We start from the raw sequence: 12,849 nt of genomic DNA, 5'->3' as shown, positions 1-12,849 counted from the left end.
TTGATTCCTTTGTGTTCTACTGCAGCTTCCCAGAGTGTTCTAAAGAACAACTAGAGCGCTAACAGTCCTACTTATGACAAACGTATGGCACACCTGAAGCCATCTTGATTGGAATAATGTGGTAACTCTTAAAACATTTAATTTAAAAAGGAACAACATGAGGGGGTTCACTTTGCCATAGAAAGTATGATTAGTGCTGCAGAAAGAAAAATTAGGGCACATTTTGAGTGACTTCTCAAATCCTCTTCTATTTCATTAAGAAATTCTGACATGCAGACTGAAACATGCACTTTCAATACCAACAACAGACTTCCCTGGTGAGCAGTAGCTTTACTACAGTGATCTAATAAGCAACTAGAGTGCTAACATTCTGAATTTATGGCAAATGTGTGACACATCCGAATGCCTCCTTGATGGATAAAAAAGTAAAAAACTGAAAGTATTTCCTACTGAGGAGACTGTAGTAAATGAGGAAATTAGGAAACTTCATACCTAATACGTCTCCCAAGATGGCCACCAGAGACAAAAGAGCCCAAATGTAGCACAAATATCACCCAGATGTAGCCCAAATATAGCCCAATGACAGAATGTCCCAGAGTGTTCTAAAGAACAACTAGAACGCTAACAGTCTTACTTATGACAAAAGTATGGCACACCTGAAGCCATCTTGATTGGAATAAAATGGTAACACTTAAAACATTTAATTTGCAAAGGAACAACATGAGGGGGTTCATTTTGCCCAGAAATTATGATTAGTGCTGCAGAAAGAAAAATTAGGGCACATTTTGACTTCTCAAATCCTCTTCTATTTCATTAAAAAAGTCTGACATGCAGACTGAAACATGCAATTTGAATACCAGCAGCTGACTTCCCTGGTGAGCAGTATTTTTACTACAGTGATCTAATGAGCAACTAGAGTGCTAACATTCCGAATTTATGGCAAATTTGTGACACATCTGAATGCCTTCTCGATGGTACCAAAGTAAGCAAGCATTGAAAATGCAATAGGTTTCTCCCTCATTTAAGTTAAAGCAATTCTGTTTGTAATTAGGTGGCTTTTTAGCTTTGCTTGTATTAGTGTTTTTCAAACTTTGATGTACATAACATGCATGTGTATGCGTATATGTATATGTATGCATGCATTTATATTTGTATTTATATAGATATGTATTTTATATATATGTTTATATATGTATGTATATATATATATATACACACATACATATATTTAAATGCATATGCATATATATGTGCATATGTGTGCATGTAGAGAGAGGTTGAGAGAGGTAGAGAGGTAGAGGTAGAGAGGTAGAGGTGTAGAGGTAGAGGTGTAGAGGTAGAGAGGTAGAGGCAGAGAATAGTAAGGAGAGAGGTAGAGAGTAGAGAGTGATTATTAGAGAGTAGAGAGTGAGTAGTAGAGAGTAGTAGAGAGAGTAGCAGAGAGTGAGTAGTAGAGAGTAGTAGAGTGAGTAGTAGAGAGTGAGTAGTAGAGTAGTAGAGTGAGTAGTAGAGAGTAGTAGAAGAGAGTAGTAGAGAGTGAGTAGTAGAATGAGTAGTAGAGTGAGTAGTAGAGAGTGAGTAGTAGAGAGTAGTAGAGAGTAGCAGAGAGAGCGATAAGTAGAGAGTGAGTAGTGGAGTAGTAGAGAGTGAGTAGTAGAGAGAGTAGTAGAGTATTAGAGAATGAGTAGTAGAGAGTAGTGGAGTAGTAGAGAGTGAGTAGTAGAGAGTGAGTAGTAGAATGAGTAGTAGGTAGTAGTAGAGAGTGAGTAGTAGAGTGAGTAGTAGAGAGTAGTACAGAGCAAGTAATAGAGTGTGTAGTAGAGAGTGAGTAGTAGAGAGTAGTAGAGAGAGAGTAGTAGAGTGAGTAGTAGAGAGTGAGTAGTAAAGAGTAGTAGAGAGCGAGTAGTAGAGAGTGAGTAGTGGAGAGTGAGTAGTAGAGAGTAGTAGAAAGTGAGTAGTAGAGAGTGAGTAGTAGAGAGTGAGTAGTAGAGAGTGAGTAGAGAGCGAGTAGTAGAGAGTGAGTAGTAGAGAGAGAGTAGTAGAAAGTAGTAGAGAGAGAGTAGTAGAGAGAGAGTAGTAGAGTGAGTGGTAGAGAGTGAGTGGTAGAGAGTGAGTAGTAGAGAGCGAGTAGTAGAGAGTGAGTAGTAGAGAGTGAGTAGTAGAGAGTAGTAGAGAGTGAGTAGTAGAGAGTGAGTAGTAGAGAGTAGTAGAGTGAGTAGTAGAGAGAGAGTAGTAGAGAGTGAGTAGTAGAGTAGCAGAGAGTGAGTGATAGAGAGTAGTAGAGAGTGAGTAGTAGAGAGAGTAGTAGAGAGCAGTAGAGTAGTAGAGAGTGAGTAGTAGAGAGCAAGTAGTAGAGACTGAGTAGTGGCAAGTGAGTAGTAGAGAAGAGTAGAGAGTGAATAGTAGAGAGTGAGTAGTAGAGAGTGATAAATAGAGTAGTAGAGAGTGAGTAATAGAGAGAGAGTAGTAGAAAGTAGTAGAGAGTGAGTAGTAGAGTAGTAGAGGGGGGGTGGTAGAGAGAAGTAGAGACTAGTAGTGAGTAGTAGAGAATAGTAGAGAGTGAGTAGTATAGAGTAGTAGTAGAGATGAGTAGAGAGTGAGTAGTAGAGAGTGGTAGCGAGTGAGTAGTAGAGAGTAGTAAAGAGTGAGTAGTAGAGAGTGAATAGTAGAGAGTGAGTAGTATAGAGTGAGTACTAGTGAGAGAGTAGTAGAGAGTAGTAGAGAGTGAGTAGTAGAGAGTAGTAGAGTAGTAGAGAGTGAGTAGTAGAGAGAGAGTACTAGAGAGTGAGTAGTAGAGAGAGAGCACTAGAGAGTGAGTAGTAGAGAGTGAATAGTAGAGAGTAATAGAGAGAGAGAAGTAGAGAGTGAATAGTAGAGAGTGAGTAGAAGAGAGTGAGTAGTAGAAAGTAGTAAAGAGTGAGTAGTAGAGAGTGAGTAGTAGAGATTAGTAGAGTAGTAGAGAGTGAGTAGTAGAGAGTGAGTAGTAGAGAGTGAGTAGTAGAGAGAGAGTAGTAGAGAGTAGTAGAGAGTGAGTAGTAGAGTAATAGAGAGTAGTCAATCAGTGTCAGTAAGTGTAAGTCAATCAGTGTCAGTCAGTGTCAGTCAATCAGTGTCTGTCAGTGTCATTCAGTCAGTGTCAGTCAATCAGTGTCAGTCAGTCAGTGTCAGTCAGTCAGTGTCAGTCTATCAGTGTCAGTCAGTGTCAGTCAGTCAGTGTCAGTCAATCAGTGTCAGTGGGTGTCAGTGTCAGTCAATCAGATTCAGTCAGTGTTAATCAGTCAGTGTCAGTCAGTCAGTCAGTGTCAGCTAGAGCAGCTCTGCTAACCTGGTTCTCTGGCTCTAAAGCAGCTCTGCTGACCTGGTTCTCTGGCTCTAAAGCAGCTATGCTCACCTGGTTTTCTCCCTTTAAAGCAGCTCTGCTGACCTGGTTTCTCTAGCTCTACAGCAGGTCTGCTGACCTGGTTCTCTGGCTCTAGAGCAGCTCAGCAGACCCAGTTCTTAGGCCACAGAGCAGCTCTGCTGATCTGGTTCTCTGGCTCTAAAGCAGCTCTGCTGAGCTGGTTCTCTCCCTCTAAAGCAGCTCTACTGTCCTGGTTTCTCTGGCTATACTGCAGCTCTGCCGACCTGGTTCTCTGGCTCTAGAGCAGCTCTGCTGGCCTGGTTCTTAGGCTCTAGAGCAGCTCTGCTGACCTAGTTCTCTGGCTCTAAACAGCTCTGCTGACCTGGTTCTCTGGCTCTAAAGTAGCTCTGCTGACCTGGTTCTCTGGCTCTAAAGCAGCTCTGCTGACTTGGTTCTCTGGCTCTAGAGCAGCTCTGCTGACCTGGTTCTCTGGCTCTAAAGCAGCTCTGCTGGCCTAGTTCTCTGGATCTAAAGTAGCTTTGCTGGCCAGGTTCTCTGGCTCTAAAGCAGCTCTGCTGACCTGGTTCTCTCCTTCTAAATCAGCTCTGTTGACCCTGTTTCTCCGGCTCTACAGCAGCTCTGCTGACCTGGTTCTCTGGCTCTAGAGCAGCTCTACTGACCTAGTTCTCTATTGTCTAGAGCAGCTCTGCTGACCTGGTTCTCTGGCTCTAAAGCAGCTCTGCTGACCTGGTTCTCTGGCTCTAAAGCAGTTCTGCTGAACTTGTTTTTTGGCTCTAGAGCAGCTCTGCTGACTTGGTCCCTTGGCTCTAAAGCAGCTCTGCTGACCTGCTTCTCTCCCTCTAAAGCAGCTCTGCTGACCTGGTTCACTCGCTCTAAAGCAGCTCTACTGACCTGGTTTCTCTGGCTCTACAGCAGCTCTGCTGACCTGGTTCTCTGGCTCTAGAGCAGCTCTGCTGACCTGGTTCTTAGGCTCTAGAGCAGCTCTGCTGACCTGGTTCTCTGGCTCAAAAGCAGCTCTGCTGACCTGGTTCTATGGCTCTAGAGCAGCTCTGCTGACCTGATTCCCTGGCTCTAGAGCAGCTATGCTGACCTGGTTCTCTCCCTCTAAATCAGCTCTGCTGACCTGGTTCTCTGCCCCTAGAGCAGCTCTGCTGACCTTGATCTATGGCGCTAAAGCAGCTCTGCTGACCTGGTTCTCTGGTTCTAGAACAGCTCTGCTGACCTGGTTTTCTGGCTCTAAAGCAGCTCTGCTGACCTGGTTCTCTCCCTCTAAAGCAGCTCTGCTGACCTGGTTTCTCTGGCTCTAGAGCAGCTCTGCTGACCTGGTTCTCTGACTCTAAAACAGCTCTACTGAGCTGGTTCTCCCCCCCTAAATCAGCTCTGTTGACCTGGTTCTCTGCCTCTAGAGCAGCTCTGCCGACTTGGTTCTCTGGCTCTAAAGCAGCTCTGCTGACCTGGTTCTATGGCTCTAAAGCAGCTCTGCTGACCTGGTTCTCTGGCTCCAGAGCAGCTCTGCTGACCTGGTTCTCTGGCTCTAAAGCAGTTCTGCTGACCTGGTTCTCTTCCTCTAAAGAGATCTGCTGACCTGGTTCTCTGGCTCTAAAGCAGTTCTGCTGACCTGGTTCTCTGCCTCGAGAGCAGCTCTGCTGACCTGGGTCTCTGGCTCTAGAGCAGCTCTGCTGTCCTGGGTCTCTGATTCTAGAGCAGCTCTGCTGACCTGTTTCTCTGGCTCTAAAGCAGCTCTGCTGACCTGGTTCTTTGGCTTTAAAGCAGCTCTACTGACCTGGTTCTCTGGCTCCAGAGCAGCTCTGCTGACCTGGTTCTCTGGCTCTAAAGCAGCTCTGGTGACCTGGTTCTCTCCCTCTAAAAAGCTCTGCTGACCTGGTTCTCTGGCTCTAAAGTAATTCTGCTGACCTGGTTCTCTGCTTCGAGAGCAGCTCTGCTGACCTGGTTCTATGGCTCTAAAGCAGCTCTGCTGACCTGGTTCTCTGGCCCTAGAGCAGCTCTGCTGACCTGGTTCTCTGGCTTTAAAGCAATTCTGCTGACCTGGTTCTCTCCCTCTTAAGCAGCTCTGCTGACCTGGTTTCTCTGGCTCTACAGCAGCTCTGCTGACCTGGTTCTCGGCCTCTAGAGCAGCTCTGCTGACCTGGTTCTCTGGCTCTACAGCGGCTATGCTGACCTGGTTTCTCTGGCTCTACAGCAGCTCTGCTGACCTGGTTCTCTGCGCTCACGATGCACACACCCGACTTCTCGAAAATATATTTAAAAATAATATTTTATTTTAGGTACAAATATATTATTTTTTATGAATATATTAGATTATCTCTTGCCCTAATATGTATATTAAAGACATATACATATAATTTTGGAACATCATTTTTTTTGGCGTGAGTTGCGCACCCAGCGTGCCCAAGCACGTATATGACGTCACGCGGGACCCACCGCCGTGCAAGCGTCTCATACCGTAGTGCGCATGTGTCGCGAATGCACGGGAGCAGGAGTCACGGCTGGTCGCATACCAATCGCGCACATCACGTAATATTAAATGTATATGATGTAACTGAAAAACACGCAGCTTTCGCACACCGTACGTGGATCCTTCACGACTTTTCTATAATGGCATCTAGAATCCACCCACCCACCGTGATGTGTACGCTTTGAGTGCGCGGCTCCGAAAAAAATTTGTGAACTTTTTTTTTAAAAAGAAATAATATAAATATATTAAAAGAAAAAATGAAAACCAAAAAATTTATCAATATTTCAGTTTGAGTTTTTCAAAAATATTTTTTTGCAATTTTCAGAAAAATATCTAATGTTATTTATTGAACAAAATATTTATAAATAAACAGCTAAAAAACTGTAGAAAATCAGCACAAAAAATAGGTATAACTACTATCACACTTAAAAATTAGCATTTAAAAAACCTTTGAAATTCACTGAAAAAACCATAGGTTTCAGAGACGTTATAGTTAGAAATTAGCATTTAAAAAAACCTTAGAAAGTCACAGAAAAAACATAGGTTTCACAGGTGTTATAGTTAGTTGGCCATTTCACGTGTACAAAACCATAGAAATTCCTCTGTTAGAGTTAGTTCTGCTAACTATAACTTGTGCGCCCTCAATGCACTGCTGATTATGTCACATATTACATCATTCATGACATGGTCAGTGACATCATCCACGTGACAATCTGATACACCTCATCATACACAAGTATAACCTTTCATCACTTACTGTAAAATACAGAGTATCATATTTAAAACCATTGGCACACCAATACCAGTTTCTAAAAACCCACTAAGTGATTCCTACATCTACACACACATCTAAACACTTACCTATAGATTCACTCATGCATGCTGTCAATGATCAATAGAACACTATTAAATATACTTATATACCTACATCGACATTACACACCAGCATACATCCTATTCACTTATACAGTCATTCTACTCACTTATGCAAACAATTGATCATACTTACATTTACTAAGCTACACACTTATACAAACACCACTTGATTTATTCGTATAGATCAGGGTTCTCCAAACCGGTCCTGAAGGGCAGGATCCATGCCAGATTTTTTGCATATTCCCATTTAGATACATGTAGTTATTTTAAAAATCTGGCATGGATCCGGCCCTTCAGGACCGGTTTGGAGATCCCTGGTATAGATAGTAACTCATACTTAGTGTGTTATAAAATTACTATTACAAGTATACAGTTTTCGATAGTTACTCATACAATCACTGAGTCTTATGTATACTTATTTATATACAACTGTCACATACACTGCCTTTTATATTTCTAGTTTGTTAGACATGTATCATTGAGAAATATATTTACCCATCACCATACCCATAAAGAGATTCACTCACCCAAACAATTGTTTCCACATACAGTCTTAACCTCATATACCTAGTAAATCAACTATTTACACATCTTTGGACAGTCACACACCTCCCACTCAACCACACAAACATTCACTATCCCATACGAATACTCACTTAACTAATTACTAACTAATATAGATTTCACATAGCTAGTAATTAACTTATGTAGTAGTTTACACAACAAGAGATAGAGTGATACAGGTATTCACACAGTTTAATCACTATCCCATATATTTAGGGAGACACTTTAAATTAGTCACTTAAACAGTCAATCACATTGCTACTAAATCCTCCATTCAGGCACTTATACATCCACTCAGTCTTGATATATATATATATATTCACTGAAAAAACATAGGTTTCACACACATTATAGTTAGGAATTAGCATTTAAAAAATCTTGTATATTCACTGAAAAACCATAGGCTTCACACATGTTATAGTTAGGAACTAGCATTTAAAAAAATTTGCAAATTCATTGAAAAAACCATAGGTTTCACACATGTCATCAGTGAAGTCATGAGTGATGTCACTGACCATGCCATGAGTGATGTAATATGTGACGTCATCAGCAGTGCATTGGGGGCGCGCGAGTTATAGTTAGCTGAACTAACTATAACAGGGGGAATTTCAATGGTTTTGTATGAGTGAAATGTCCAGCTAACTATAACATGTGTGAAACCTATGGTTTTTTCAATTAATTTGCAAGGTTTTTTAAATGCTAATTCCTAACTATAACATGTGTGAAACCTATGTTTTTTTCAGTGAACATATATATATATAGCAGCTCCTGTATAGAGCACCGGCAACACCAGCGACTCTCTAGATCTGCTCACATCAAATGTCTGCTTTTCTATCAAAGTCTTTAAGCATAGGAATATCAAAGTGTCATCCATGCCAAGAAAGAAAGGCATGGAGCGGGGAAGGTGTAACAAAGATATTTGCTAATTTATCCACTTTACATATATACATTTTCATGGTGGTAAACTCCCTCAAGGACCATTTTGTTAGTTATTTATTTACTAGTGGGGTAAATGTCCAGTCTATACTAATGTTTGTACTTTGTATGGGGAGGGAAAACAAACCCATATGTTTTTTAATGTGGGATAAGCCCCCAAAACCCTGTTTTTTGGGGATCAAAGAGATGCTCTGTGTGAGATCTGGCATCATTAGGGTGGTCTTTTCCCAATCTTTTTGCTTTAGACCTCCATGTTTTGCTGACTCATTGTGTTGGCCTTAGGAATCTGAGCCCTTTACCACTACTGATCAGTGCAAAAAGTACATGTGGTTCTTCCCTAAACATGTATGTAATTCATGTCTACATGATTGTTATATTTAATTTCTGTTGCAAGTCCTTTGTAAAGTTGTATTCCATATACCCAGGGCCTGAATGTTAAATGCAATTTAGATGGTAGCAGCACTGTTTGTGTCACCCACAGAAGTAGCCTTCCAGCCCTGTCTCAGGCCTACCCCTGCCAGACCTGTGTGTTCTCGAAGTGGTCCAAATACTTGCAACACAGATTTGGATGCATCTCTTGTCTGAGGATAGTAGAATGGTGCATCAACCTGGTTGCATGAGCAAAATTGTTGCTTCGCATCAGAACAAGTGTTTGTCATCAGAGATCATTGCTTCATACAGCGTATCGGTGCCGCTGCAGCTTGGTGAGATCGTGACATCCCCTTGACAGCATGGAGAAACTCAGTGCATAGCTCAAAACCTCTAGACTCTATCACCCATCCCAGGAATTTATGCATCACCATAACCACGTAGAGAAGATCGACACAACCATTGACTGCGGGACCCACATCTATGCATCCCATGATGCATCTCGCTGTTGCAACCAGTAAAGCTGCTTTGTTCACCTGGGCCTGCATGGATGCTGTAGTTAGTCGGCACCCCATCACGGTCATTCCCAAACTTTGACTTTGTTTTGGTCCAGCGCAACCAGATAACCTATTTTTAGAGCAGGTTGATTCTGAGCGCTGCAGTGCATTTATTATTTTTGTTGTTTTGGCCTTGCTTTGTTCAGAATATAATAATCTATTTTTGTAAACATGTGCGGAGTCTTTTTGTTTTGTTTTCATTCTTTACTAGGTGTGTGTTGCACAAAAACTTTACACATTGCCTCTTTAGATTATCCTGACTGCTCTGTGCCAAGCTACTAGAGGGTGAGCACAGGTGATCTCTGATGTGTATATGACTTTCCCTGACTAGGATTTCGGTTCCTGCTTCTGCATTCTGTCAACCAGAAACCTAATTTCTAAAACTCAGTGTTTTTCAGATGTATTAATTTCTGGTTTGTTTCCTCAAATGTTGGAATTAATCATGTAAATGTCCTTGATTGTTCATATGGCAATGCAGCATGATTTGAAAAAAAAAACAAAAAAACTTTTATGGTGAAGGGCTTTCATCAGTTTAACACTTTTTAAAATTGGAAGTCTTCTGAATGCATATTTTTAGTTTTTTTTGCATACAGTAGAATTTCAGTAAAGGCTCCACAAAGAAGTCTAAAGAGCTAATAGGTTCAAAGAACGAGTTTAGTCTTTTATACCAAAAATTACAAACATTAAAGGTGATTTTGTGCACGGCATCTTTTCACACATGCCTGTAAGGTTTAGATTTATTTATTTGTATGTACCAATTTATTTAAAGGTTCCATCAAAAACCTGGTGAATTATGCTAAAAACAATGGGTCCAAATAAATGGACATTGTGACATGTTTGACACTGCCTGCTTACTCACTCCCAAGTAAGGGCTATACAAATTTAGCTAACCTACCAGTGGCGGTATCGCCATAGTTCTGCCATGAGGTATTTGCCTTAATCAGGAGCTAACTTAAATTGTCCCTTTCAGAAAGTGTGTTGCCCTTTGGTATTCTCACTAGCAACTGTGCTTTTTATCCTAAATTGACAAAAATCTTTACTATGGCTATCTGTGAAATAAAATGGACCAAATTTTCTTCAATCATTTCTAACTTAGAGGTTATTGGGTTAACAACCCAACACTTTATATAACTTTACTTTCTCTCTTGGGAAAATCCCTGCAATCAAGATACTGAATAGCTTTTCCTGGATCCTGCTTCATCATAAGTTTGGACACTGGACCCCATAGGACTACTGGGGCACATGGAATTTCAATTAATTACATACAAGTAGCAACTGAGACTGCAAAACAATGTCTTGGTAATCACGTTATGAGATGTCAGTGGAATTTCTTGCATGGGTGCGTAATCTAACAACATTAGTTATTTGAGATGATGTACTTGTAATTGTGAAAATATTTTTCAATTGTTTGTCTTTGGGAAGCTTTAAATGAATTAGCAAACCAATTAATTATTTATCTACCTATTGTAACATAAAATTAGTCAGATAGAGGAAATTGAGCAATGCCATTCTTTCTGATATTTAAATGTCCTGGTGGCAGGTATATCTAAATACAAAATTGTACAATAAAATAATGCTTCTGGTTTTCTTGATTTTCAGACCGACGTTTACCACTTTCATGAAAAAAAGGACTTGGGGGATATCCAGCTCATCCGCCTTCACAAAGAACCCTTTTCCTTCTTCCCTGAGGATAGCTGGTTCTGCAACAAAGTCACTGTGGAATCTCCCACAGGAAAGATGTACCACTTCCCCTGCTACCGCTGGATCGAGGGATATATCACCGTGGAGCTCCCTGAAGGGACAGGTGCCCTACCTGCTTGAATTAGAACATAATACCCAATTTACAAACCTGATATCTTACTCACAACTTAACTTTTTCATTTTTGGAATTTCTAGATTATCTTGCATGATAATATTGTTTTGGCACATCCATCACAACATAAATATATGTAGTTACATTATATAGGCGTGAAAATAGTAACTCTGGAAAAAAAGTCATTCAAGTAGTATCAGGACTATAAAGATACCGATAAAGTGAATTGATGCCATCTCCATTTAATAAAGGTATTGTCAGAGTACCATGGTGCTATGTCATGGGCTCTAAAAGAATCAATTTTCAACAGTTCTGACTAGATTAATTAAAATTCCCAAAGAACAACTCTGTACAAGGCTCTGTCAACAGCTCAAGCAGTGCAAGGCAAAACCTTGCAAGCCAGGAAACACTCCCTCAAACTCTGGGACCTACTCGACTCCACCTCCCCAGACGTCGCCTTCCTGACAGAGACCTGGTTGGACCCCTCCTCGGCACCTGACATCACCATAGCCATCCCTGATGACTACAAGAACACCCGCAGGGACCGCACCAAAGGAACAGGAGCGGGAATCGCCATCGTCCACAGGAACGCCTCAGAGTCTCGACCACCACCAATGACACCCTCAGCACTGCCGAACACCTACACTTCCAGATCCACACTGATCCCAACACCACCCTCAGAGGAACCCTCATCTACAGACCCCCGGACGACAGCCACAGTTCAGCGACGCCATCACCAACTTTGTCAGTATGCACGCCCATGCCTCCACAGACTGCATCCTCCTCGGAGACCTAAACTTCCACCTCGAGAACAATAACACAACCAAATCCACCACCTTGATTGACAACCTCGACAACCTCGGACTCAGACAGCTCATCACAACACCCACCCACTCTGCTGGCCACACGCTTGACACCATCTTCTCCGGAAGCTCCCATGTCTCCTTCAGCCACACCACTGAACTCCACTGGACTGACCATCGCTGCATCTACTTCACCTTCCGGAAACCCACCACATACCACCGCACTCAACAGATCCCTCACCGATGCTGGAGCAAAGTCACCAAAGACCAGCTAAACACCACCCTTGCCCAAAGTCCCCCTTTCACCCCACCGACCCCAACACCGCTGCCCGCAACCTTAGAAAGTTGATCTACGACTGCGCCAACACCCTCAGCCCGCTCAAGAAACCCACAAACAGACACACCAACAACAAAGCCAGTTGGTTCACCACGGACCACCAGGCATCCAAACAAACCTGCCGAAAACGAGATAAGGAATGGTACCGCGAACAGACACTGGACAGCTGCACAGCCCACAAGAACGCCATCCGCAGACACCATCACCTCATCAGATCCGCTAAAGGGGCCTCCTTCAAAGACCACCTAGACAACAACGCACACAACAGCAAAGAGCTCTTCAACGTCGTGAAGGAGCTGTCCAACCCCAGCACCAACACCAACGACATCCCACCTTCACAAGACCTGTGCGACGCCCTCACCACCTTCTTCCATCGCAAGATCACAAATATCCACAACAGCTTCTACACCCTGACCGCCCCGACAATCACAGAGACCTCCGACCTCAAGGCCACCATCCTCACCGATCCCCTGTTCACGTGGACCAACATAGACGAAGACACCATCAAAATCATGAACACAATCCACTCCGGCTCTCAGTCAGACCCATGCTCACATCACATCTTCAACAAAGTCAGCTTCACCATCGCACCCCATCTCCCCAAGGCCATCAACATCTCCTTTGAGACCGCTACCTTCCTGGAAAGCTGGAAGCACGCATAGATCAACACCTTACTCAAAAAACCCAGGGCGGATCCCAAGGGCCTCAAGAACTTCTGACCCACCTCCCTGCTCCCGTTCCCAGCGAAGGTCATTGA

General features: G+C 42.5%; 1 protein-coding gene across 1 annotated transcript in view; it reads left to right on the top strand.

Moving 5' to 3' along the window:
* LOC144798477 (hydroperoxide isomerase ALOXE3-like) overlaps nt 1-12,849 on the top strand; it is a 632,103-nt gene that overhangs the window by 139,718 nt on the left and 479,536 nt on the right. Inside the window, exon 2 of the mRNA XM_078669375.1 lies at nt 10,739-10,943. Within this exon, the coding sequence (XP_078525501.1) occupies nt 10,739-10,943 (205 nt within the window). The remainder of the gene's footprint in view (nt 1-10,738; nt 10,944-12,849) is intronic.

The sequence above is a fragment of the Lissotriton helveticus genome, chromosome 12, assembly GCF_964261635.1.
Source record: "Lissotriton helveticus chromosome 12, aLisHel1.1, whole genome shotgun sequence".
NCBI classification, from domain to species: Eukaryota; Metazoa; Chordata; class Amphibia; order Caudata; family Salamandridae; genus Lissotriton; species Lissotriton helveticus.
This window is presented reverse-complemented; position numbering and strand designations above follow the sequence as displayed.